This window comes from Cardiocondyla obscurior, linkage group LG26 (genome assembly GCF_019399895.1).
Source record: "Cardiocondyla obscurior isolate alpha-2009 linkage group LG26, Cobs3.1, whole genome shotgun sequence".
Classification (NCBI taxonomy): domain Eukaryota; kingdom Metazoa; phylum Arthropoda; class Insecta; order Hymenoptera; family Formicidae; genus Cardiocondyla; species Cardiocondyla obscurior.
Genome location: NC_091889.1, coordinates 889,097 through 912,547, shown reverse-complemented (window position 1 = coordinate 912,547; position 23,451 = coordinate 889,097). Strand labels below are relative to the sequence as shown.

Below are 23,451 nucleotides of genomic sequence, written 5' to 3'. Positions count from 1 at the left end.
TATGAATATTGCATACATTTATAATAATGTTACGCAATCTTAAACTTAGGAAATTAAAATTATTAGAAACCTATAAAAATAAAATATTATCTGAATTGTAACGTTGTAAAAAAAAAAGAAGGGAAACATACACATACTCATTAAATTATATAATGTATTTTTATGTAATTTCCCAATTGAATCATTTTTGCTTTTACAATTTATTTTATTCTTCCAGTATTTGGATTCCAATACGTAAAAATCGACACGGTTTTTTCAAAGTAAGACTAGAACAAACCATGCGCACGTTTCGCGTGCGCTATTTTTCGAAAGGTGCCAATTTGTGCGCGTTATTATAATTGGGAACATCAATTAATTACAATAATTTCTATTAAGAAAAAAAAAAATGCAATTTACTAATCTGCGTAAGCTTCAACGGAGTTATAGAGTTCTCCCGGTGACTGTAACATAAAAGGAAAACATTAATGCAAACATGCCAGTTAATTAACAAGATTAATAAAAAAAAAAGTAAAAATTTTTTTTTAATAACGATTTTATTAAAAAATTTAATTAAGACTTGTTTGGACGTGACGTCATAATGTTCGCTGCGATGCTTTACAATAAAAACGAGATTCAGCTAGTTACAGTGTATTTCGGAACGCAGCGATGTTCAGGGCGGCTCTTAACCCATCGAGTCATGAGCGTCGTCATTGCGCCAAGCGATCGTGTCACCCTCTTGCAATCATTCCGAACCAATCTGTCCAAGTATTCCAAGTGATTCCAAGTTCTTACCGTTTAGCACCGTTTAGCCTCTTTCCTGCTCGTTCGCGAATGTGTTCGAGTGTTTGCGCAAATTTACGGTTCTGCTTATCGCGGTTCTGACGATACGGAGGTGGACGTTGCCACGTACATTTCAATTGATTGACGGTTAGCCCTGCGACGAGACACATGCCGTTTTTCAGGCCGCGTCTGTAACAAATCGAGCCCGAACGGCTGTACTCTGTTGTTGAGATCACGACGTTGCAACGAATATGTCATTATTCAACAAACCGAAGCGGAACATACGCCGACGTCCTTTCAACGATGACGACGAGGATAATGAGAACAGAATGGAAGTGGAGGACGCGCAGCCGGTCAAAGTTAAAACGAAGAAGGATAAGCCAAAGCAGACGCGCCTCAGCTTTGGAGAGGAACTGGAACAAGGTGTTTATATATGTGCACACATGCTTGCGTATATAATATAATATATACGTACGTGTTGGTATAATTAATGTGTAACCAGTTTACCCGGTATTTGGTTTCATATGCAATTTATTTGTAACAATAATGCCAAATGCTTGTAAAACAAGTTTTTGCAGGAGTAATTTCAGTGGCAGAAACAAATGTTTCAATGCCAGTGTAGGTCTGTTTTAGATAACATTTAGCTAACAGATGCTGTTTCTCCAAAATCTATTTTCAAGCATTGAACAATATAACAGTATGCTCAGGTTGAAATTAAAATTAAAATAAATTACAGGGGACGATGGAGAAGTTTTTATAGTCAAGAAATCATCAAGGAGCAAAAAGTTGATGAAACAGCTAGATCACGAAAGGAGGAAAAAGAAAGGTGAAGAGAAAATGCAAGTGGACACTGAGCAAGCGAATAAATCCGTTAAGCAGGAAAAAGATTTAGAAATAAAGACAGATGATCTAGTAGTAAGCTATCTCTATGATGTTTTATTATTATTAGCATTTCTTCAATTTAAGTAACTTATTATTTAACATAGAGGATTATTTATTCTCCCTAATATGTTGACTAATGTTTCAAGATTTGGAACAACTCTGGTAGTACAGCAAGAAGACAAATATCATATTATTTTTTATAATATTATGTGTCATTTAATTTACAAAAAAACTTCTTATTTTTTTAAATTTATTTTATTACTCATGTGCATTGAGAAAATAAGTAACAATCAAATATGAATATTATGTTCCAAGTGCTTTTTAAATTATTGTCTATTTTCATGTTTTTTTTAATTGTCTTGCAGTGAGCTTTTTATTATAACGTGATAGTCAATATTTTTTAATTATTTCGTTAGTAGAAATATAAGTATTTTGATTTCGAGACATATCAAAATTGCAATTTAAAAGTACCTTTTTTTTAATATTAAATTTTTTTGCTTGAGATTATGTATTTTTATTAATCAAAATATAATTTTTATTGCTAGGTTAAAATAAAAAACACAGGACCGCTGATTTTAAATGGACGAGCTGCATTAGCAGCAGGAAAAGATGACTATACGTCGGGTGAAGAGGAAGATGAGCCTTGCAGTCACAAATTTAAGAAAAATACAGATAAAGCTGAAACTGTAAAAATACTTCTTGAAAGTATGTAATTTTAATATAATACGCATATAATAGTTAGTAATAAAATTTACTTATATTTTTCGTTTTTATATTTTTTAATAATAATGTTTTAAAATTATTTAGGTGGATGTATACCTGATGCCGCTATGATCCATGCAGCGCGAAAACGCAGACAAAAAGCAAGAGAATTAGGAACCGATTACATTCCTATTGAAGAACAAAGGTAATTCGTTTTTATTAAAATAATTAATGACAATTTCTTATTTTTCTTTTGTAGTATTTTTATTATTAATATAATTTAAAATAATATTACAACGAGTTAATTTTTTATAGCGATGACAAAGGCAAATCAAGACTGATACGAGAAGAAGATCATGATCGAAGTGATGATGATGATTCTCAAGACCGCCTAGATATGACTGTCAACACTGAAGCACGTGATAAAGAAAAGAGAAGAGAAGCATTTCTTGCTTCTCAAGTTCCATTAAAATGTGAATTTTTATATAATTATTTTAGCTGTATATTTTATGAAATTTACTTAAATTTGTTTTTCTTTTAATTAAAATTTGGAATACATTTTTAAATTTAGTTTCAGATAATGAAAGTGAGCATGAAAATGAAGAAGAAGAATGGGAGGCACAACAAATACGAAAGGGTGTAACGGGTGCTCAAGTAAATATTGAATTCATTAAAACTTTGTATTTTTTGTACATGTACAATATAAAACAAAATTAAATCTCTTGAATCTTTTGATATGCAGATTGCAGCAGCGCAACAAGATTCTATGTTGCAACAGCAATATACAATGGGTATGAATGTTAATCAGATGATTGGATCTGGTGTACCTTTAGAAATGGTATTAATGCCTGCACCACCTCCGCCACCGTCTCTTCAACCACCAGATCCAACAAAAATTGTACCTGTTACACCACAAGAAATCGTGAACAGGATGCGTACAAGGTCTTATATTTTTCACAGAAACATCCTACTTTAGATTTTACATACGATAAAAAAATTAATAAATTATTACTAATATTACATTATTATTTACAGGTTGGACAACTTGAAAGAGGTGCATAGACGGCATCAGCTAGATCAAGAACGTTTAGAGGAAGAATTACAGCTAACCATAAAAGAATTGGATGAAAGCGAAGTTCGTACACCGCATTACGCACAACGCTTCAGATATTACCAAGAGTTGCGTGGGTATGTCACTGACTTGGTAGAGTGTCTTGATGAGAAGGTGGGTTGATACGCTGTCACGTTTCATTTTTGTGCACTGGGTTTTATCGTACAGTATGTGGCTGACAAAAGTTCTCCAGTCTCAGTAAAGTATCAGTAACTTTAATAAATCGTTTTCAATTTTGGCATTTAAATTCTTAGATAAAATCCGATTATAAAGATATACAAAATATCTTAACTAAATTTAAATTAATATTGAAATATTTAGCATAATTATCAAATTATTTCAATAATATATATTATTTACATTATGTATACGTAATGTAAAATTATGATTGTATGTGTCGGATTATAATTGAATATTGTTGCAATGAGAGGCCAGGAAGTCTCAAATTACAAAAAATTTAAGATGTTATTTATTAAAAAGTTAAAAGAATATTTGGTTATTACTTTTTTTCAGATCTATTCTTCTAAATAAATTATACAAATATATAGTAGATTACTACTTCGCAACAGCCTAAATTAGATCCTTAAAAATTTTTTTAATACAATTTTTATAATTTACTTATACAAATTGTGATAAATTAATTCAAGGTGTGATAAAGTCTTTAAATAACAAGTTGAACTGCTTGTAAAATAAGAATGATATATACATATATAGCACATACACAAGTTTTCATTGCCGGGGGTCATTATCTTCTCTGTATTATGTGTTATTTATTTATTTTTTTTTTTTAATAAATATATTTATACAAGTGATTAATAAATTAATTTGGCTGTGGTAAGTAATTTGATGTCTAATCTATTTTTAATGTGTAAACGGTATATTATCATATTTTACTGAATTCTTAAAATAATTTATGAAACTATCGATTAACAGATAAATTAATACTTTTTGAGCATTATATGTTATTATCATAAAATCATTAAGTTTAGACATTATCTCAGTTTTAATTAATAGAATATATTCATTGAACCAACTGAAATGTATAATTCTTTTGTTAGCTTCCTCTGGTTATCGATTTGGAACAACGCTGGTTAGATCTATATGGCGAACGTTCAACTGAATTGATGGAACGAAGACGACAAGATACGAGAGATCAGGCGGAAGAAATAACTACCGCAGCAAGTCAGTATATTTTCAATAAATATGTGTAAAGCTGATAAAATTTAAGTTAGATTAAAAAAAAATAGGGAGAAGGAAGGTACTTGATGCCCTTATACTTAAAAAAAATTAACTAAAAAATTTTATAATGCGAATTCTTTATTTCTATTTGTCTTGCAGGAGGTCAAGCTATGCGAAGAGGACCGGAAGTGGAAGTGCACGTACGACGAGCTACAGAGAGAGAGGGTAGAAGAGCCCGTCGCAGAAGAGCAAGAGAATTAGCTTCAAATATGCCAAAGCATATTGACGGCATGTCTAGTGATGATGAAGTCACTGAGCAACAAAATCTCGTATTTAAACAAACAAAAGGTAATAGTTGAGTTTATATTTCAATTTTTTTTTATTTAATTTCTTTTTTGTTAATAAATTTTTATGCTTACATATTTCCACATTACAGATGAAATTGATAACGATTGTAAAGATATATTTTCTGACGTTATGGAGGAGTATTGTACAGTACGCGGTATCCTTTCAAAATTCGAATCGTGGAGAGAAACGGACATAGACGCTTACACTGAAGCTTATGTATCACTGTGTTTACCTAAAATTATTTCATCCATTATAAGATTACAATTGGTCACTTGGAATCCAATTATGGTATTTTATTTACTTTGCTCAATATAAAAAAAATAATTGGAAGTTTTATTAATAACCTGTAAAATTAATGTTCTATTACTTTTATAGGAAAGCGCCGATTTAGAAAGAACAAAATGGTATAATACATTACTTTTGTACGCTTTAAACAGTAAAGAGACCGAGGAGTCATTAAAACGAGATCCAGATGTTAGATTGATACCGTCAACAATTGAAAAAGTTGTGATACCAAAATTAACATGTAAGGGTGATAAAATTATCTTTTATAGTTTATAATTATTTTTACAAAACTACAATAAGATTAATCCAATATGCATTTAATTTTAATAATTTTTAGCTATTATCGAAAAAATATGGGATCCTATGTCAACTTCCCAAACATTACGTCTTGTAGGAGCTATAAATCGATTGATCAAGGAATATCCTAATTTAAATGACACCAGCAAGCAACTGGAAACGTTATTCAACGCTATTTTAGATAAAATTAAAGCTGCTATTGAAAACGATGTTTTTATACCTATCTTTCCAAAACAGTCAGTACATTCAGTATATAATTAAATTGATTTAATTCACAATATATGTTATCTCTTCGTTTGTTTTAACATAAGTTAATATTTCAGAGTTTGGGATACGAAACATCAATTTTTTCAAAGACAATTTGCGATGGCTGTCAAATTATTGCGCAATTTATTAAGCTGGCAAGGACTGCTCGGAGATGTGCAACTAAAAAATTTGGCGTTGGGCTCACTTTTAAATCGTTATTTACTTGCTGGATTGCGAGTTTCTTGTCCAACTGATGCTTTATTCAAAGCAAATATGGTATGTTACGTTAAAATAAATACATATTATTTTAATAATTATAATCGCAGAGAAAGTTATTTAGCTGTTTAATTTTTGGCATTTGCAATGAATAAAATGTTTATCGATGTATATTAGATTATGAGTACGCTTCCAAGAGCATGGTTGCAAGGAGAAACCATTGAACATCTCAGAATGTTTGCCACACTTATTCAACAACTTAGTGAACAATTAGATCAGGCAAACCCTGCGCATAAGTAAGTATCTATTAATAATAATTTTTGTATGCGCATTGCGAGAAAAATTTATAGATTAAGCAGCTTTTATTGAATAAATTTTAATCTGATTTCACCTCTAGTCTGATACATGCGTCTAAAGCGAAATGTCTATGTTACAGTGAAGCCTGGGAATACGCCAAATCTATCCTGAAAATAATTAAGCCTTTATAATATGTTGAGCATTATATGTATGTGTCAGTAAAATTTTATCAAATTTCTTGCTTTAGTACCAGTATGCTTGTTGATAGATTTTATACACATAACGTACAATAGTATTATGTACATGATGCATCGCAGTAAACCTGTCAAATGTGTAATATATAAGGTATATAAAATTTTGTATAGTAATAAACTAAATGAGACAACATACGACACGATATACTTCCCAATTGTACATAATAAATAAGCAAGGAAAAAAAAAAAAATTAATCTGTAATATGTACACTCGTAAATATTTGAATTTTGCATTTAAAAAATGTTATTCAAATTACATTGAGCTGAATACGTCGATTCCAGAGTCTTGTTACGGAGCCTCCGAAAAAGCTTGAGAAATATTAGTAGTTTAGGACGAGCAAAAAAGAAACCGAGAACAGGTCGCCAGCATTGTCCTCGATCGATAGCGGATGGTAATTTACCCGACGTTTCACCATTTCTATTACCATCGAGTAATACGCAACCCGAACTTTCCACTGTCGATCAAAGATTGCGCTGGCGTCTTGCCTTCGGACACTTCTTGTTTTGTTCTAAACTTCTGTTACTTTTCGCCAGTGATGGGAATTTTAGCTCCGAGCAACATCGATGTTGCTGGAGTGGGGGACCACGCACACACGCCGACGTCCTGTCGGTGAGCGCGCCTCGCTCGGCCACGCTCGGTCTCGCTCGGCTTGCAGAAGAGGACAGATATATATATGTTCCGTCCTCCTTCCGCCGCGACGAGGTAGCTACAACTCGTAGCTTACGCCGACTTCTCGAGATTCTCGACACCGAGGCTCCTTATGGATAAGCCGAAAGCACAGTTTTTTGCTCACTCAATTCCGCGAGAATAGATATTCAAAAATGTACATTTGAATTACGTTTAAAGGAATGAGAGATGCTTAGAGTGTCACATAAGATACGTACGTACATCCGTAAGTAACATAATTGTATGAAATGTAAAATATATGTATATTTTTTTTTGAGAAAGAATAAAAAGTTTATAACGTACGCGAAGCGCGCGCTTTGTGGTATCCGGTATAATAAAAATGATAACACGTATCAGCATTAATTTATCTGAAAGTATTACACTTCTCGTAACAAAAGAAGTAAATAATATTTTAGACAAATAAATTTAAAGTATTGACGATTGTGTTTTTTTTTTTTTTTACAGTTTCTCTGGCTTAATTGTAACAAACGCTATGCGCTTAATTAAATTATAGTGTGTAATATTGTGAGAAAAAAAGGGTCACCGATAATATAATACATGTACGATTCATATGATTGAAGATAATGCGCCGAGAGCATGATTCCTATATATATTGTGTATATGTGCATGCACAAGCAAAGGTATTTGTATTCGTGGGTCACAATGATAAGAACTGGTAAGGGTCATTCCTTGACTTGTGTGAACTCAGTTCGCTTTCGCCGAGCTACGATCATACATCATGAAATTCACAGGTATGTTAAAAGTATTTTGGTAAAATAAAAAGATTATACAGCAAGTAATATTAATTGCCACAATTTTTAATGTAAATGCACGAGAAATAATAAAGGAAATTAGAAGAAAATGATATCAAATCAATCTGAAGGAAAGTTTTTTCTTTTACAGATTTCAATTCGGTACACGGGCTAGTGCATGGAATAGAAAAAACGCTGTTCATATTCTTACTTTTAAGCACGGAGAATATCGCGCTAAGTTTATTCAGATCCGGGAAAGAGTACGTGTATTCTTACAACGTTACGTCGAGCACTGGTGTGCTAGTGCCTTCCAATGCAGCTTCTTCGTGGAATGTCAATGGAAAGCTTATAGTTCAAGCGGAAGATAACTATGTTACAGTACAGGTATTTCTAAAATAGCCAACATTTTCTTTGCTTCCCTTTGATATTTTCTTTTAGAATAAGAATTGTATAATACATACCTTGCGATAAAATTTTATTCATCGTAATTTGACGTGATACCTCAATGTTTCTTATCAGCTGCAGTCATTAAAAACGAATATTCGTAATGGAGATGTAAAAGAAGAAAATGACGACGTCGATATCTACGACGATGCTTTAGAACTCTTGAAACCTTTTCGTTTATCATATAATAAAGGACTCGTCGAAAACTTCAGTATTGAAACTGAACCAGTATGGACAACGAATATAAAACGAAGCATAGCTGGAATTTTACAATTAGATCTTCTTAATTTGGAAAAGGAGATCGCATTTCATTCCACCGAAGTAAGTCGTAAACACTTACGAGTACGCACGAGTAATTATGTGCGTATTGCATAAAGAAATTTTAATTTCCAGATAAATCATTATGGAAAATGTAACGTTGATTACGTTGTTAGTCCAGAAGGCAAGACTCAGCGCTTAATAAGAAAATCATTCGATCCTCGGTTGTGTATCGGGCATTCAAGTCACAATTGGGCGAACGTTCCTAAAGTACAATGCACTGACGAGGATCAAGTACGTTGTCACTGATAATTTATCTATTTATTTAAATTAACGATTTACATCAAATCATGCTACGTTGTAATTTACTGCTGTATTAAATATTTTCTAGAATCCCATTTTGAAAAGTAGCGAAAGAGTGTATCGATTAGAGACCGATGGATTTGTTCACGATATCATCTCTGTCAATGCATCCGGAAATATTTACGTGCAACCTTTTCAAAGTATGGGCGAGGCACATTTTCATTTTGTTCAGTATGTTTTACAAATATGTACATATACATATTATGTACTTGTATTTTTTTTTTTTTTTTTATTGTATGACATAAGAAAATGTACAATTGTTTTATTTTATATGTTTTATTTTACAGGCAAGCTATTGAGTTATCTACAGTGAAGAACATAGTAAATAAAATTAATACGAGTGATTTACACACTGTAATCCTTCAGCATGAGTTACCAGAAGCGGATCTTACGCAGGGTAGAAGCACGTTGGATAAAAATTTTATTTTTAAATCTGTAAGTTCCATCATTCTTATTATCTTTTCGCATATTTTGTTGTCCCGGTTAAATATTCATCGATCTGTTGTAGATAACCCGTTTGTTAGATCGTTTAAGCTACAGGCTCGAAAATCCTGGTTTAGATATCGAAGTTAATAATTTACACAACACAACGATATCTATACTTCTCTATTATCTTAGTATGTTAGATCGTCTTGATTTGGAAAAAGCTTATACTCGAATCTCTGGAACTAGTTATAAAGAGGAAACAATACGGTACTTATACGTTAATTATTCTTTATTATATTACTATCTTTAGCTTTATAATTAATTTAATTTCTAATTAAAATTCTACTATTACAGGAACATGTTTCTCGAGACGCTGCCACAAGTTGGAAGTAAAGAGTCTGTGCTTTTTATATTGGATCTTATTCAGAGTAATAAAGTGTCCGACGTGTCTGCAATTCAATTACTCATGCGTTTACCATTTCACGTAAGAAAACCCGATGTACAGTTGTTAGTCAGCCTCCAGCCGCTTCTCACTCTGCCAAGCAAAATCTCCATAGAAGTGCAAAATACAGCGATTCTGACTTACGGAACGTTAATATATAAAACTTGTTTAATATATTGTCCATATGAAATGTTAGATGATTACGTACGTCTGTATCTCGATAAATTTACAGGTATACCTAACTATCTGTTTTGTTTCAGTTAATATTATTCAGATAAGATTATACCGTTCGATCATGTTACAGAAACTACTCGGTATGAACAGAAAATAGTTTGGTTGGAAGGTTTGGCAAACATACAATTGGGTAAAGTTGTTGAGTTTTTAGAGCCTATAGCTAGTGGCAATAATGCTGATTCACAGCATTTTCGTGTACTGGCGGCATGGGCTTCTCTTCCAACAGCATCATTAAGACCTGACGTAGTATGAAATTTTTTTTTTTTTATTGATTCTACACATATTAAATATTTAATGCCAAATGCCACATTGAATTACGTGTAAAAACTTTATTTTATAGATTTATCCTGTGTATTGGCCGATCTTGCTCAACAGAACGGAGCATTTGGAAATGAGAGCGGCTGCGTTAACTCTGCTCATTGTTTCCAGTCCTACACCGAACAGATTGATATCTTTATACTGGTACATGCAAAACGAGCCCAGTCAACACTTGTACAATTATTTTTATACGATGCTAAAGTCCATGGAACGTAGCACATACCCTTGTTATAAGCATATGTAAATATTAAGCCGAAAAAAAAAATCGAATATTTACTTATTTATACTGTTATATATATATATTACTGTTCTATATTACTTGTTCGTACTTATAATAGCTGTTATTGAATATTTACAGAAGTAAAATCGCAGCCCAATTCAGTCGCATACTTTGGAAACCGAATAATGAGTATCTGACTACGGGAAATTATTTGGTTGATTATCAAGATTCTTTTAGAAGATTTGGCGCTATGTTGCACGGTATTATTATAGCCAATCCTTCCACAAATATTCCCGAAGTAATATACGTGACTTTAAATAATTATGCTAGCGGAACACACGTTAATCACGTCTCGGTAAGTATATGTATTTCAAAGTAAAAATTTATGCATTACATTTAAATGTTAATTGATTTAATTATAAAATTTTTTTGTGCGGCATTATAGTTATATATCAAAGCGGAGGGTGTTTTCCACTCACTAGCAACTTCTTTTGAAAGTCCTACATACATAAAAGATATATTGAAGGAATTCAAATTGGACGAACGAAGAAAAGCCCCTGTGCACTTAGAAGTAATTACACGTATTCAAGAAAAAACAGTGTTATATGTTCACTGGAATGAAACAAACATAGTTGAAGGGTTTAAGTGTAAGTAATTCACGATTTTAATTGTAATAATGCTACATTATTCAAATATTTTATTTTTTAGACTTATCTTCCTTATCAAATAATATATATCAAACGTATTATAACATGGAGTTTCATGTTAATCAACAACGTATAAACGTGCCGTTATCGTTAGAATCATTGCAAGTGACCGATTTCGGCACTAATGTTAGACTCGCAATAACGGGAACGTCTTTGTTTTCGATGAGAGGAAACTTTACCCGTAATTTACTTGGACGAAATAATCACATTCTTTTGCGGTAAGATTATATTTTATACATTTATATAAAATTTGTATAATTACATTTATTTACTCGCGTGCGCGTTTGTAATATTTTTTTTTTTAAGCAATTAAAATTAATATTGTAGTTTTATTTTTAAACTTTTATTTTCATAAGAAACACTTACGTATATTAAAAAATTTTGTAGCACATCCGTTCATGGCTCCGAAATGATAGAGAATTACAATCCGCTGATCGATTTGTGGCACAGCGCTGAAAGAGTTCAGTCTTTACATGGATATCTTCCTATTAACATTACACTTGGACTAGATGAACGACCATTTATTTCATACGACACCTTAGAAGGTATCGATCATGTATATAATTTAAATTTTGACGATTTATAATTTAAATTTAAATTTTGACGATTTGTCTATATGTACGAAATTTCTGTTGCAGAACATGTTAAAACGGGAATTACAATACATGCTAAAACACTGACAAGCATAAAAGGTGCCAATGCTCGATCAAAGGTGTTTCAGATTTGTCGTTCGTGCTCTTTATCGCACGCAGTTGTAAAATCGCCGTCCTCTAATTTGCAGGTAATTATTATTTCATACACGTAGCGTCTATTTCGCTATTTAAATTTATATATACACTACGGTTTTCTTTTTTATCTCTTTCTTTCTTGTATAGACGATAAATGTTCTTAACATTGGACTTCCCGAATTAGGTGGCAGACTACAAGTAAAAATATTTGATTGCGAGAGCACGTTATCGCATGAGACATTAATTAACGATGTTTGGTCCTCTCATCAAAGCAATTATCAGTAATGTATCATTTACAATCATCTATATTTATCTGTATATACTAAATTAACATATTTTTAATGTATCACAAAATATGTCTTAAAAAAATCATTCTGAAAATTATAGGATATGGCCGAACATTAAGTTTGCATTAATTGGATTACATCTATTGGATTACTTTACTTATGTACCACCAAAAGGTAGTTGCGGACTAGCTGCTTATGTAGAAGTACTCAAATCTGGACCGTCCCAGGTAAAATATTATATAAAAAAAAAAAAAATAATAAAAATAGAGAAGCTTGCTCCTATATCCACGAAGAAAGAAATTAATATCCAGTATTTTTTTTTTTTTATTAGACGAGATTAGAATATTTGAAAAGTGAAAATCGTCATATATTATCTCTAACACACCAGGACTTACGATCTTCGCAAATTCTTCATCAATGGAACATAGCTGCATTATATGAAACCACTAGTTGGTTATCGGATGTGATAAAATTTAAGGCCACTAAGATTGTGCCTGGTGAACGCATATTGAAGGTAAATTTAGATATCACACAGAATAGAATAATATTAAATGTAACCGAAATTGATTTATCGATTGATTTAGTTTTGCGTAGAGATTGAAAGACACGTGCCGTGGCAGTGGGAAATTTTGAACAACGAACCAAGTGATTCTTCTCGCGTTAAATTAAGTATCGTTTGGGGACTGTCCGATACTATGAAAGGAAAATGCAGTGGATCCTCTATATCGATGAATTTAATTGGTGAAATCAGCACGGAACAGCTCGAGGAGAGTAAAAGACCAAAATGGCCTTATAGCGAATGCAAAAAAGAATTTGCAGAAAAGAAAACTGTGCCTTATACAAATTCTTGCTACGAAGTATCGAAAGAATTGTCAACTTTACGGAAATATAAAGTAACTGCACAATACGAAAACGTGAGTCGTAAAAGGTTCATAAAACTTCACATGCAAATATGTTAACGATATAATAATTAAACTTGTAATAAAACCTTCAGTTGCCAGAGAGTTTATCCAAATTAATCTGGAAAATGTATGCTTTGTACGATCTTATTGGTGGAAATAGCAGTATTGCGAGAAAGTCCGAGGAACTTGCAATAACTGCGATTTTTCCGAAAGAATCAAACATCGGTGAACTGCAACTTAACGGGGACAAAGTTGCAGTTGAATATAATCCTCACTACATTGATCTTTTCTTGACACGAACGAGAATTCATAAGTATATGGAGATACCTTTACTTAAAATGTTCTCTAGTACGTAACAGCATTACAGCAATTATTTTAAAATAAATTTTTGAATATTGATGAATGCGATAAATATGATGATAAATATGTATACGACAATGTATTTTACGACATAAAGTATTACAGATTACTTAATTTATATATAATATATATATATATATATATATTTTTTTTTTTTATAATTTAGGCACATGCATCATAACATCGGATTCTATAAAGTCGGCGTACAACAGGATTTACAATTTCGCTGAAAACAACGAAATGATATTACTCGGGCAATGTTATGACGAAAATCCTAGACTTGCATTAACAGTAGTTAACGGTGTACATGGGATCAACGTTAATTTAACTGATGAATCGGGAACTACACAGATTATAGCTGACGAGGACAGAGTGATCCTCTATAATGCTACATCACATATACAACTGCAATCCGATTATACATTTCATACACTAGGAACAAAGAGGTAAGAAAATTAACATTTAATATTAAATAAGCAAATTGATAACGTGTAAAATCCAGTTTACATAGGTAATTTTATATTTAAAATAAATTTTTTATATTATTGATTTATATATCTTTTTGATCGTTAATTGTAGTACAAAAAAAAAAAAAAAAATGTTATTTGTATCTAGGATTAAAATGGGCGACAAGGCAATCGATATTTTGCTACCTAATATTTTACTATACATGCACTGGACTCAGGAACAAGTTCTACTCTTTTTCTCCAACCATGTGTTAGAATTTAGTTGTGGAATATGCACACTCGATCACCCTAACGTCGACAGATTATATGAAAAATTGTAACTTACTCAGTAAAAGATATACGTATATAATTGTAACACATTAATAATATCGTGAAATAACTTTATATTCATTTTTAATATACTTTTTAATGTTCGATAGTACAGTACAAAAAAAAAAGAGGTATCTATATAATTACGCAATTAGAGCTCGAATTATTCGGCCGTTAGGTCAGTTGATTAATTAAATCTTTATTCTTATTATTTATTAAATCAGTCCAGTTGTTAAATGAATTGTTAATGAACAAATGCTGGTTACAAACCGAACATTTGAACGATTCACAATCATCTATCGTACATTGAGAGGCAGGTATGACATTTGCTGCGAGCGGCGGCTCGCGTACGTGACTTCTCCCACTCTCGGCCGCGGAGTGCGGGGAGGTGTAGTAGGCCGCGTTCCCCCTCAGTCCTCTGTGACCGGTGCTCTGCAACACATCTACGCGCGCGCGCTTCGTGTGAGATTCGACGCACCCCACGCCAAGATCACGTACGCTAGCCGCCGTCGCAGCACCACGCCAAGGTCACGTACACTAGCCGCCGTCGCAGCACCACGAACGCCATTCCTGACGGTGAGTACATACACATACCACTACTACATACTACACATATACCAGCTACCGTAGCCGCAGCAAATATTATATCTGCCTCTCAGTGTGCTGTTTTATTATTTTTTTTTTTTTTCTGTTATAAAATATAAAGTTTAGCAAATGATACGTAGCACTAAACATATTCTAATTTTAAATGACTAAATGATTAAAGCTCTAGATTTTAGCTGATTACTAGCCTTAGTTTATTGTTTACTATTTATTAAAAAATAACACTAAGAATTTTATGTAACGATTTTTATATAAATAATCTAGCTTTTTTTTTTCTTTTTTTTAAACCAGTCTTAACTGTTAAAGATCTTATGCTATAAAATTATACATGCAAGTACATTACATACAGATTACATGTTGATAATTACACTTGGCATGTAAATTGTGCCTTCTCTTTAGTAACACAGGTTTCGTCATAATATACTTCAAATTTCTATTTAATAAATGATGAGTAATATACAAAGATAATTTTAAATTACATATTTATATTTTAATAATTTTCTTGTTCAGCGTTACATTCCTTTTTTATTTCTGTCTCATATAAAATCGCGATATGCAAAAATGAATATTATACATATGAAAAGATATTTGTTAAAAGATAAAAAAAAAGGACATTTCGTTATCATCCGCAAAATAGTGCATTGTTGCTCTTTTTTGTTTTACAAGACCACTTATTCGTTTTTAAGGCACATATCTAAATGCTGGTTCATAAGATTTTCTGATATTATCTGCATACATACTGGACAAGGATATTTATTTTCCGTGGAATTATTTTCTATAGCAAGCGTATCGTCATTATCGTCCTCATTATCATCCGTTGTCATTGTATCGTCGTTAAAGACACTTCCAATACATTCCTCGAGATGTTCATTTAATGATAATTCAGGTGCAATTTGTGCATTGCAAACTAAACACTTTCGTTCAGAATTTACTGCGTCGCTTTTACAAATGCTAGTACTTGCGCAAGGTTGTAACTTAGAATCCTCAGTCAATACGGAACTATCCAAATCGGAATTAGAGGAACTGTTTATGGTGATTACGCTATCGTCGTACGATGCACGAGAAGTGGAGGGAATGGCAGCTTTACGAGCTGTATCCGCTTCTAATAAACATTCATCGAGATGCTGATTAATATCCGTGGCTGGCAATCTTTTATTACAAACGGGACAAGTAACGTAATCAATCGTTTCGTTCGAATTATCCAATCTTAAACGCTTGTTAGAAAATGTATTTGCATCAACAGGATTTTCCGCCACCGATGTCGAAAACGTTCGAATAGGCAGCATTAATTCTTCATTGTTATTATTATTATTAATATTATTGTTAATTTCATCGATTAATGACGTATTATCGTTTATTAGGCATGAGTCTATATGTCTATAAATATTTTCTAAAGTCATAGGTATGTTACACATAGGGCAAGGTACGGAATTATTTCTCGGTTGACTTAGATTTAAGACTGGATTATTGACGAACTCTTGTCCCGCGGCTAACGACGAATCCGAATATGAATCTCGTCTAACTGATTCGCATCGATGATTCTCATCGTCGTTAATATGTTTGAATTTGGTCAAGAGATTACTTCGGCCGTTATTATTGCCTCCAAGAACACCGGAACAAGAAAACTTAGGATTCTTAGAAACATTATTTGCATTATCGTTTTTTACATTTCCACCCGAGCCGCTCGAATCACTTGGGCCACTAATACCCCAGCCATGTACGTTATTACTAAAGCTGCCAAGTTTTTTCATTCCCACATTTTGAGTATCTTTCTCATTCACAGCGCAAGATGAATTTGTACCACCATTGTCTTTACTAGTGCTAGGTTTATCATTCTCCGTTCGAGTAAATAGTTTATTAGAGTCGCTATTATTAAGAATCTTCGAAGACGTAGGTATAACTTTATCCATCGTCGGAATGTTTTTCGTAAACCACTCTGTTATGTTTCTGTTTGGTTTCTTATTCTTTAATATCGGTTTTGATTTATCATTTTGTTTTGAGCGCGATTTAAAATTCTCTGGTTCTTTGATCTTTATAAATTGGCCATTGCACCTTTGCTGGTGTTCAGGCCACCAGTAATCTGATGGGCCAGGCGGACGATTCATACTTCGCCGAACTGTTCCAAAGAATGGTGGCTTATGTTGACAAGGTCCATTACATTTCCACCAATGTTGTCTGTACAACTTTACTTCGTCGTGAAAGTTGTGATAAATCTGTATTTATTTTACATAAAAGAGTTTCAGAAAAAAAAATGTATTTTACAAATACGAAAGTGTGATCACGGCAAATTCTTGTTTTAGAAATTTATATATAATTTAAAAATAGCTATTTTGTTGCTATTATGCATTAAATTGATTAAATGTAAAGATAAAAAAATTATTAACTCACCGTTATATTGGTTCCTGCTTCTTTATTTATCCGGTGCATGTGTTCACGGAAATTAGGTCCATGACCATCTCGATCTCGGTCATTATTTGTTAAGAATAAATATGCATGGATCATCTCATGCTAATTTAACAAAAAAAAAAATTATTAATGTACAATAATGTATATTTTTATCAGTCTTACATTTATTTATTGAGAAATTTACCAGTAAGGTTTCTACAAGATCCTTTCTTGGCCTAAGCTTAAGTAGTGGTGCACTGAGCGATATCACACATTCTTTATTACGTGCGTGAAAGGTACAAATTCCAGCAGCACTATAAACAATAGCATAAAAAAAATCATACAAATAATAACTGAATTACAAATTATTTCATATCAAAATCATAAAAAATACTTACCACTTCATTTTGTTGCTCCATTTAACTTCAACAGACGACAAGCGATTCTTGAAGAATCTTGCATTGAATTGTACAAACAGTGTGTGAATATTAGGAGTAGGATCAATCAGTTCCAATGCTTGATCGACCAACGATTGTATATAAAGGGCATCCTCCTAAAAAAAATTAAAAAAATTTTCTTAATAAATACCTTTCTTTACGTACGAAAATAATGCAAGTAATATAAATTACAAGTCCAAAACAAGTTTAAGGACACACTTTAATTTTGATCAAAGAAAATAGGAATAAATACCTTATTCAGGCTAACTGCATTTTCCGTCACACCTAAGCAATTCAACTTTTCATGCATATCGTATGCCATGTGAAAATCTTGCGCTTCTCGCGATGCCATTGTCCTTGCAGGAAAAGCTCAGGACGTACCAAACTTTGAGGTGTTTCTGCTAGGCAATTATTCAGTTACACTACATTAGGAATATCAATGTGAATATTTGACAAGCGTTTCAGACCGAGACGAGTATTTGGTTCAGCGAGATATGCAATTAAACACTTACCCTGTTACGTTTTAATTATTCTCTCCCCGAATACCTTATATCAGGTGAAAATAAAGAAAGAAATATTTCTACGTGTCCCACGGGAAATTTGCATTTCACAAGCTTGCGCGAGACAGTCCACATCCATTTGTTCTTGAAAAAGGACAAGGCGTCTCGAATAACGGCAAACGACGATCCAGCGCAATCGAATACAGAATCATTTAGCACGAGAAGCGACGAGAAACATGAGAGACATGCTAGCCAGTGGCGTCAGTGCATGCTAGAAAAAACGGTTTAGCGCTAGCGAAAAGCAGGATCCGTGAAAAGTACCGTTAGATGGCAAAACCGACCAATGTTCTTGATTTCGATGGGATCGGAATATTCGGAACGCCTTTTACGCGTGCGCCAGCCTTCTAAACCCCGATAACTTCCGTTTCGTTCATCGCGTGCGTAAAAAAAATGTCGCGCGGCAAAATTAAAAAATAAAATTCAGCAAAAACTATTAAAAAAAAGAGAAATTATTTAGTAATTAAAACAAGGTTTAGAGAATTTTTATTTTATTTTTAATGTAAAAATTATATACAAATATAATTATATATAAATACATTTTATAAATATAAACAATGGTTTTACAAAAATCTTTGTGCATTTGTCAATAGACGGTTTTTATAACATTGCAAAAAAAATATAAAATATAGAGAGCACTGTCACAACCTAACGTAAACGTGATATAAAATTTTAACAAGTGTACATAAAGAACTTATTCAATATACAACGCAAATAAAAGTTATTAACATTTGCACCTATACATATTCGATAGATACATCTTTTTGTCATATTTTCTATATAATTATAATACTTTCAATTGTTTTAGAGCTTTTTTCGTTTAATTTCTTAATCTCTTTCATATCAGGCGAGACTACATTAAAGTAACTTGTGTGAAATATTTGATTTCTAATTGCAATTATTTTTTTTTTTTTTAGTACATACAATTTATTAAAGGATCTACCATTTTTTTCCAAGCCAATCCTCGGGATTTTTTTTCCTATTTTTACGACTTTTCTTTCTATGTCATCTGACTTCCTTCATTGGAATTTTTGATCGAATGAGATCCCACGTAATCAGCGAGATATTTAATTTTGTACATAAATCCATGACGAGAGGAATATTTCTTACATCGCGCATTGCACCTAAGCAGGTTCCTGTTGCCATGTTGTAGATAGGGGTACCATTCTGTAACACGATAGATTAAAATTAAAATTTTCACTGTGTGCTAAAAAAAAAAAAAAAAAAAAAAAAAATTAAATCAAATCAAAGTATCTTACAATACGCTTATGACGCCAATCTTGGCTTCCTCCCATCTCGTGACATTTTCCAAGTTTTGGAATTTTTTCAGCGCCTTCCATGCAAAGCATCTGACCAAGTACTAATTCGTTTTTATCAGTCTCGTACCACATCTACAAAAATATGCATGTAGAATAAAAAAAAAATAACATAAAACATTTTTTAAAGTAATAATAACCTACCTGTGACTTAATTCTTAAACAAGGCATTAAAATAAGCCTCGAACCTTTAGTTTTAATATCTTTTTCACTTTGAATACAGAGTACGGTATTTGCAAGTCTTATTTGATACTGATCGGTATAATTTCTCTTTCTCGAATGCCAAGGTTGCATTGGTTTTTGATCAAGCTTAGCCCATTTATCTTTCACTCGCTTTTCTGTGTCATCTGGCAATGTTAATTCGGGATAAACCACTTTCAAGTACCAGCCAAATGTTTTACAATTTAATCTTTGTCGTAATGCTAATCGCTCTGAGATATCGCCGTAATCAATAGCTTTAACATTCTTTAGAAAATAATCTTTATATTCATCCATCCATACGTGCGCGACTCGCAAGGAATTTTTTAACATCGTGTTATGTGGATCATCCGAGCCGTACGGCCGTCGTCTTCTGAATACATGACCCACGCGTGAACAAGGAATAAGTTCAATGCTACCGCCGCACATCCATACCTAAAAAGAAATTAATATTATTTGCCATTAAGAAAATGAATATTAAAAACAATACAGAAGAACAAGTATAATTAATATTTACTCGAAATGATATTTCAAGATTCTCTCCACCCCAAACGTCCATGCCGGTATCATATTCTCCCATTTTTATAAAATATTCTCTGTCGATAGCAAACAATCCTCCAGCCATAGTCGGTGATCTATTTATATAAAGTGTTAAATTTTTATTTTTTTTTTATTAATTAGACATAATTAATACGGGTATACATATAAAAGTATTTACTTAATGGGCTTTACAAAATCATCTTCATGTTTTAATGTCCCAAGTGGCAAATTGTCCCATTTAAAATGAAGACCCCAGTTAAATCCGCCTCTTACCAACGGACTCCCGGTATATTGAAACGTATCTGCGTTTATAATATCGATCACTGGCATCGGTACGATATTTTTTGAATAAGCAATTCTTGAAAGAAGCGGTTCTATCCACATTTCGTTTACTTCTATATGACTGTCGAGAAAAATCAAAACTTTGCCGGTTGCTTTGCTAGCTCCGAACACCCGAGCTCTGATCAAACCTTCTCTCCTCTCAGTCTTAAACAGGCGTACTCTGTCGTCGAAATTGTTTCTGATATATACTTTTACCTTCTCGTGTAATGTATCGCTGTCGCTATAATCATTCACCAAGACAATTTCATGTAGGAACTCAGTTGGCGTTCTCTCGAGCACAGAATGCAAGGATCTCAACAGAGTCATATAATGCTCGTTATAAAAACATATAATTATACTAGCATTTGGTAAATTGGTGGGATACTTTTGTGCTCCACATAGTTTGTGCCTTGTATCCGGTATATTTCTTCGCACACCGAGATTATCGGATATTAGAACATTGAAAGCATAATCCTTATAGCCTCTGTCTCTCTTTCGTTGATCGTCCAAGTTTTTCACCATGCCCAATTCATCCAAATCTATTAAAAAAATAATTTGACTACATATATCAACCTGGCAGTCTAATAACGAGCCTAATAAAATTAAAACTTCCAGTACCTTGATCCAAAGTAACCGCAGGTTTCACGGGCACCGGCTGCAGCTGCTGCAAGAGTAGATCGTTGCCCCCGAGGTTTTTATTGCCCTTTAAGTTATAGGCTTCCTTACCAATTAAAATATGTTTCCTGTCGCGTGCCACGACGACGTTGTCGCGCAGCATGATCTCGTTGTCGATGTGCTCGCCACGTTTGGAAGCCCCCGGCACCAATATCGTCGGACTGGCAGTGATAACGTTTTGCGACAGTCTTGAGTAAAGATACAGGCTGAATGCCCATGTTAGGGATGCGATCACTATTCCCGACAGAAACGATACGTATCTCGTCGATGTCATCTGTGCCGAAGAAAACAAAAGGTCAGTCGCATATATCGCGCGTGTATCACGCTATCAGCTTTAAGCGATAAAGCCGAGGCAAGTAATTCGAATCGACGTATACCTACCGCACGGCTGCGATTCAATAACACATTCACAATTTTATATTTCAAATGATTATTCTAGAATTCATCTCTCCTCAGCGGATGGACCAGTAAGTAACAAGACCTAACCAAATATAATAAAAGGAGACCTAACCACCTAGCCGCAGGGGGCAGTCGTTATTTTGTTGCGCGCTTGCGTTCGATGGTAGGCCGTTAGCAGTATGTCTATGATGTCTAATAATTCATAACTCGGTTTAAACTGTTGCGAAAGGTGTAAAGTGATTCAAAGCCCTCGACTCGGTTGAGTGGACCTATTAATTACAATCAAAAATTGCAATCAAAATTGTATATGTCAAGTACACTTTCAGCTCTTAAAAGGTATATTATTTGTTATCGGTTTTATTTCTCGGTTGAGAAATATGTTTATTAGTAACGCAGGGTTTATTACGTCAAAGTTTTTCAGTTACATAAGCTGTTACGGATTTATTATATTTTTTAATTACATTATTTAAATGTAATAATTAAAAGAAACATTTTTTTTCCTTCTAATATTGATTGATAGAATTAATATTGCATGTATAAAAATTTGAAACATGTTTAGACTTGTAAAATAATTCAGGCACAGAGGCTTTTCATATTAAAATTTTTATCTAATCCATAAGTTTCAAGAGTTGACTTTGTGATATTTAGCACACAAAAATAAATGTATAAAGTATGTGGAAGATCAACAGGTATCTGTGTCAGCTTTAAGTGTAATTTTATAGTCACATTTTAGGAAATGGTAAAACATAAAACTGTAAAATGGCTGTAATTTGTCGATTGTCTTCGAAATATTTTTAACAAACTACTGAGGTTTTTGTTGGTTCAATTCACTGATTCATTAATTTAATAAAATTACGAATTAAAATAATATATAAAGTGATGTTAAAAAGCTAAATTATTCTTGCAACTTACAACATTAATTTTAATTTTATTGCAGTGTTTTTATATTTAACCCTTTTATTATACTGTTAGTATTTATAGGCTTCAAAATATAGCGTTTTGAAAATTTACTTGTAGCTCGGTATTCATATTCCATTCTTGTATTTAAGATCGTCTTAAATAGTCTTGTTTGTGTCCAGACAATTAAAGGGTTGTATTAGCGTCTTAAGATATTACTTGAGATGATCTTGAAATAAGAATTGACTACGAATACGAGCCACAGTGTACTGTTGTGGGTAAATTACTGTTTATCCTATACCACGCACGTTTTTATTTTTATAATACAATTTTGCGCTTTTGACGTCACCAATCCAAAGACTGACGTGTGTGAATAGGAACATTAAACCAATTTAAAATGTGTCGGAAACAGAATTTCAAAGAAATAAAAAAAATATATATATATATGTATTTAATAATACTATAATTTACGTTTTATAAAATAAAATTAAAACAATTCGTTTGTGAATTCTATTTCTAACACATTAAAAAGACATTTTTCTAAGTGATAAATTTGTTTTCCTTCTTTTTTTTTTTTCAGATATTTCTAGAGAGCAGGATCATATTCATCCTATGTAAAGTTATAATCTACATTGATTATTTACAACATTCATCAAAAGAAAT

The 23,451-nt window shown here is 32.6% G+C and overlaps 4 protein-coding genes across 5 annotated transcripts; 2 read left to right on the top strand and 2 right to left on the bottom strand.

Annotated features, from left to right (window-relative positions):
* Positions 1–672: 672 nt before the first annotated feature.
* LOC139112098 (PAX3- and PAX7-binding protein 1) lies at positions 673–6,709 on the top strand. Its single transcript, XM_070672881.1, has 16 exons — positions 673–1,182; positions 1,496–1,674; positions 2,187–2,346; positions 2,449–2,548; positions 2,659–2,816; positions 2,915–2,997; positions 3,086–3,285; positions 3,379–3,568; positions 4,513–4,636; positions 4,793–4,981; positions 5,070–5,269; positions 5,357–5,507; positions 5,604–5,799; positions 5,887–6,085; positions 6,203–6,321; positions 6,462–6,709. Exons 1-16 carry the CDS (start codon positions 1,011–1,013, stop codon positions 6,511–6,513), a joined length of 2,472 nt encoding a protein of 823 aa, XP_070528982.1. The 5' UTR covers positions 673–1,010; the 3' UTR covers positions 6,514–6,709.
* A 651-nt stretch (positions 6,710–7,360) lies between these two features.
* LOC139111926 (vitellogenin) lies at positions 7,361–14,535 on the top strand. The gene is made up of 23 exons (XM_070672552.1): positions 7,361–7,469; positions 7,709–7,995; positions 8,147–8,379; positions 8,515–8,760; positions 8,833–8,991; positions 9,089–9,231; positions 9,348–9,495; positions 9,569–9,753; positions 9,841–10,160; positions 10,233–10,408; positions 10,503–10,720; positions 10,839–11,055; positions 11,146–11,347; positions 11,409–11,625; positions 11,795–11,952; positions 12,046–12,188; positions 12,283–12,416; positions 12,523–12,649; positions 12,754–12,936; positions 13,007–13,336; positions 13,417–13,672; positions 13,851–14,130; positions 14,300–14,535. Exons 2-23 carry the CDS (start codon positions 7,983–7,985, stop codon positions 14,469–14,471), a joined length of 4,260 nt encoding a protein of 1,419 aa, XP_070528653.1. The 5' UTR covers positions 7,361–7,469; positions 7,709–7,982; the 3' UTR covers positions 14,472–14,535.
* A 591-nt stretch (positions 14,536–15,126) lies between these two features.
* On the bottom strand, positions 15,127–18,707 carry Mh (maternal haploid). Of its 2 annotated transcripts, none has more exons than XM_070672583.1 (6): positions 18,398–18,707; positions 18,139–18,307; positions 17,847–18,001; positions 17,654–17,762; positions 17,452–17,571; positions 15,127–17,276 (listed from the first exon to the last, which is right to left on the bottom strand). In XM_070672583.1, exons 2-6 carry the CDS (start codon positions 18,235–18,237, stop codon positions 15,735–15,737), a joined length of 2,025 nt encoding a protein of 674 aa, XP_070528684.1. In that variant the 5' UTR covers positions 18,238–18,307; positions 18,398–18,707; the 3' UTR covers positions 15,127–15,734. The 2 variants fall into 2 exon arrangements, with proteins under 2 accessions (XP_070528684.1, XP_070528685.1); XM_070672584.1 differs by having other exon boundaries at positions 18,139–18,283.
* A 633-nt stretch (positions 18,708–19,340) lies between these two features.
* On the bottom strand, positions 19,341–22,072 carry Pgant35a (polypeptide N-acetylgalactosaminyltransferase 35A). The gene is made up of 7 exons (XM_070672591.1): positions 21,874–22,072; positions 21,436–21,766; positions 20,675–21,356; positions 20,474–20,591; positions 19,903–20,391; positions 19,702–19,833; positions 19,341–19,609 (listed from the first exon to the last, which is right to left on the bottom strand). Exons 2-7 carry the CDS (start codon positions 21,764–21,766, stop codon positions 19,448–19,450), a joined length of 1,914 nt encoding a protein of 637 aa, XP_070528692.1. The 5' UTR covers positions 21,874–22,072; the 3' UTR covers positions 19,341–19,447.
* Positions 22,073–23,451: the final 1,379 nt, after the last annotated feature.

Coding starts and splice junctions, on each gene's coding strand:
- LOC139112098 (XM_070672881.1), top strand. CDS start 1,011: ATGTCATTATTCAACAAACCGAAGCGGAACATACGCCGACGTCCTTTC. Junction 3,569..4,512: donor TAGAGTGTCTTGATGAGAAG/GTGGGTTGATAC, acceptor TTCTTTTGTTAG/CTTCCTCTGGTTATCGATTT. Junction 4,637..4,792: donor AGAAATAACTACCGCAGCAA/GTCAGTATATTT, acceptor TTTGTCTTGCAG/GAGGTCAAGCTATGCGAAGA.
- LOC139111926 (XM_070672552.1), top strand. Junction 11,953..12,045: donor TTCATACGACACCTTAGAAG/GTATCGATCATG, acceptor TTTCTGTTGCAG/AACATGTTAAAACGGGAATT. Junction 14,131..14,299: donor CATACACTAGGAACAAAGAG/GTAAGAAAATTA, acceptor ATTTGTATCTAG/GATTAAAATGGGCGACAAGG.
- Mh (XM_070672583.1), bottom strand. CDS start 18,237: ATGGCATCGCGAGAAGCGCAAGATTTTCACATGGCATACGATATGCAT. Junction 17,572..17,653: donor ATCTTGTAGAAACCTTACTG/GTAAATTTCTCA, acceptor TTGTTAAATTAG/CATGAGATGATCCATGCATA. Junction 17,277..17,451: donor AAGCAGGAACCAATATAACG/GTGAGTTAATAA, acceptor AAATAAATACAG/ATTTATCACAACTTTCACGA.
- Pgant35a (XM_070672591.1), bottom strand. CDS start 21,766: ATGACATCGACGAGATACGTATCGTTTCTGTCGGGAATAGTGATCGCA. Junction 21,357..21,435: donor TGCGGTTACTTTGGATCAAG/GTACTGGAAGTT, acceptor TTTTTTTAATAG/ATTTGGATGAATTGGGCATG. Junction 20,592..20,674: donor GATTTTGTAAAGCCCATTAA/GTAAATACTTTT, acceptor TTATATAAATAG/ATCACCGACTATGGCTGGAG.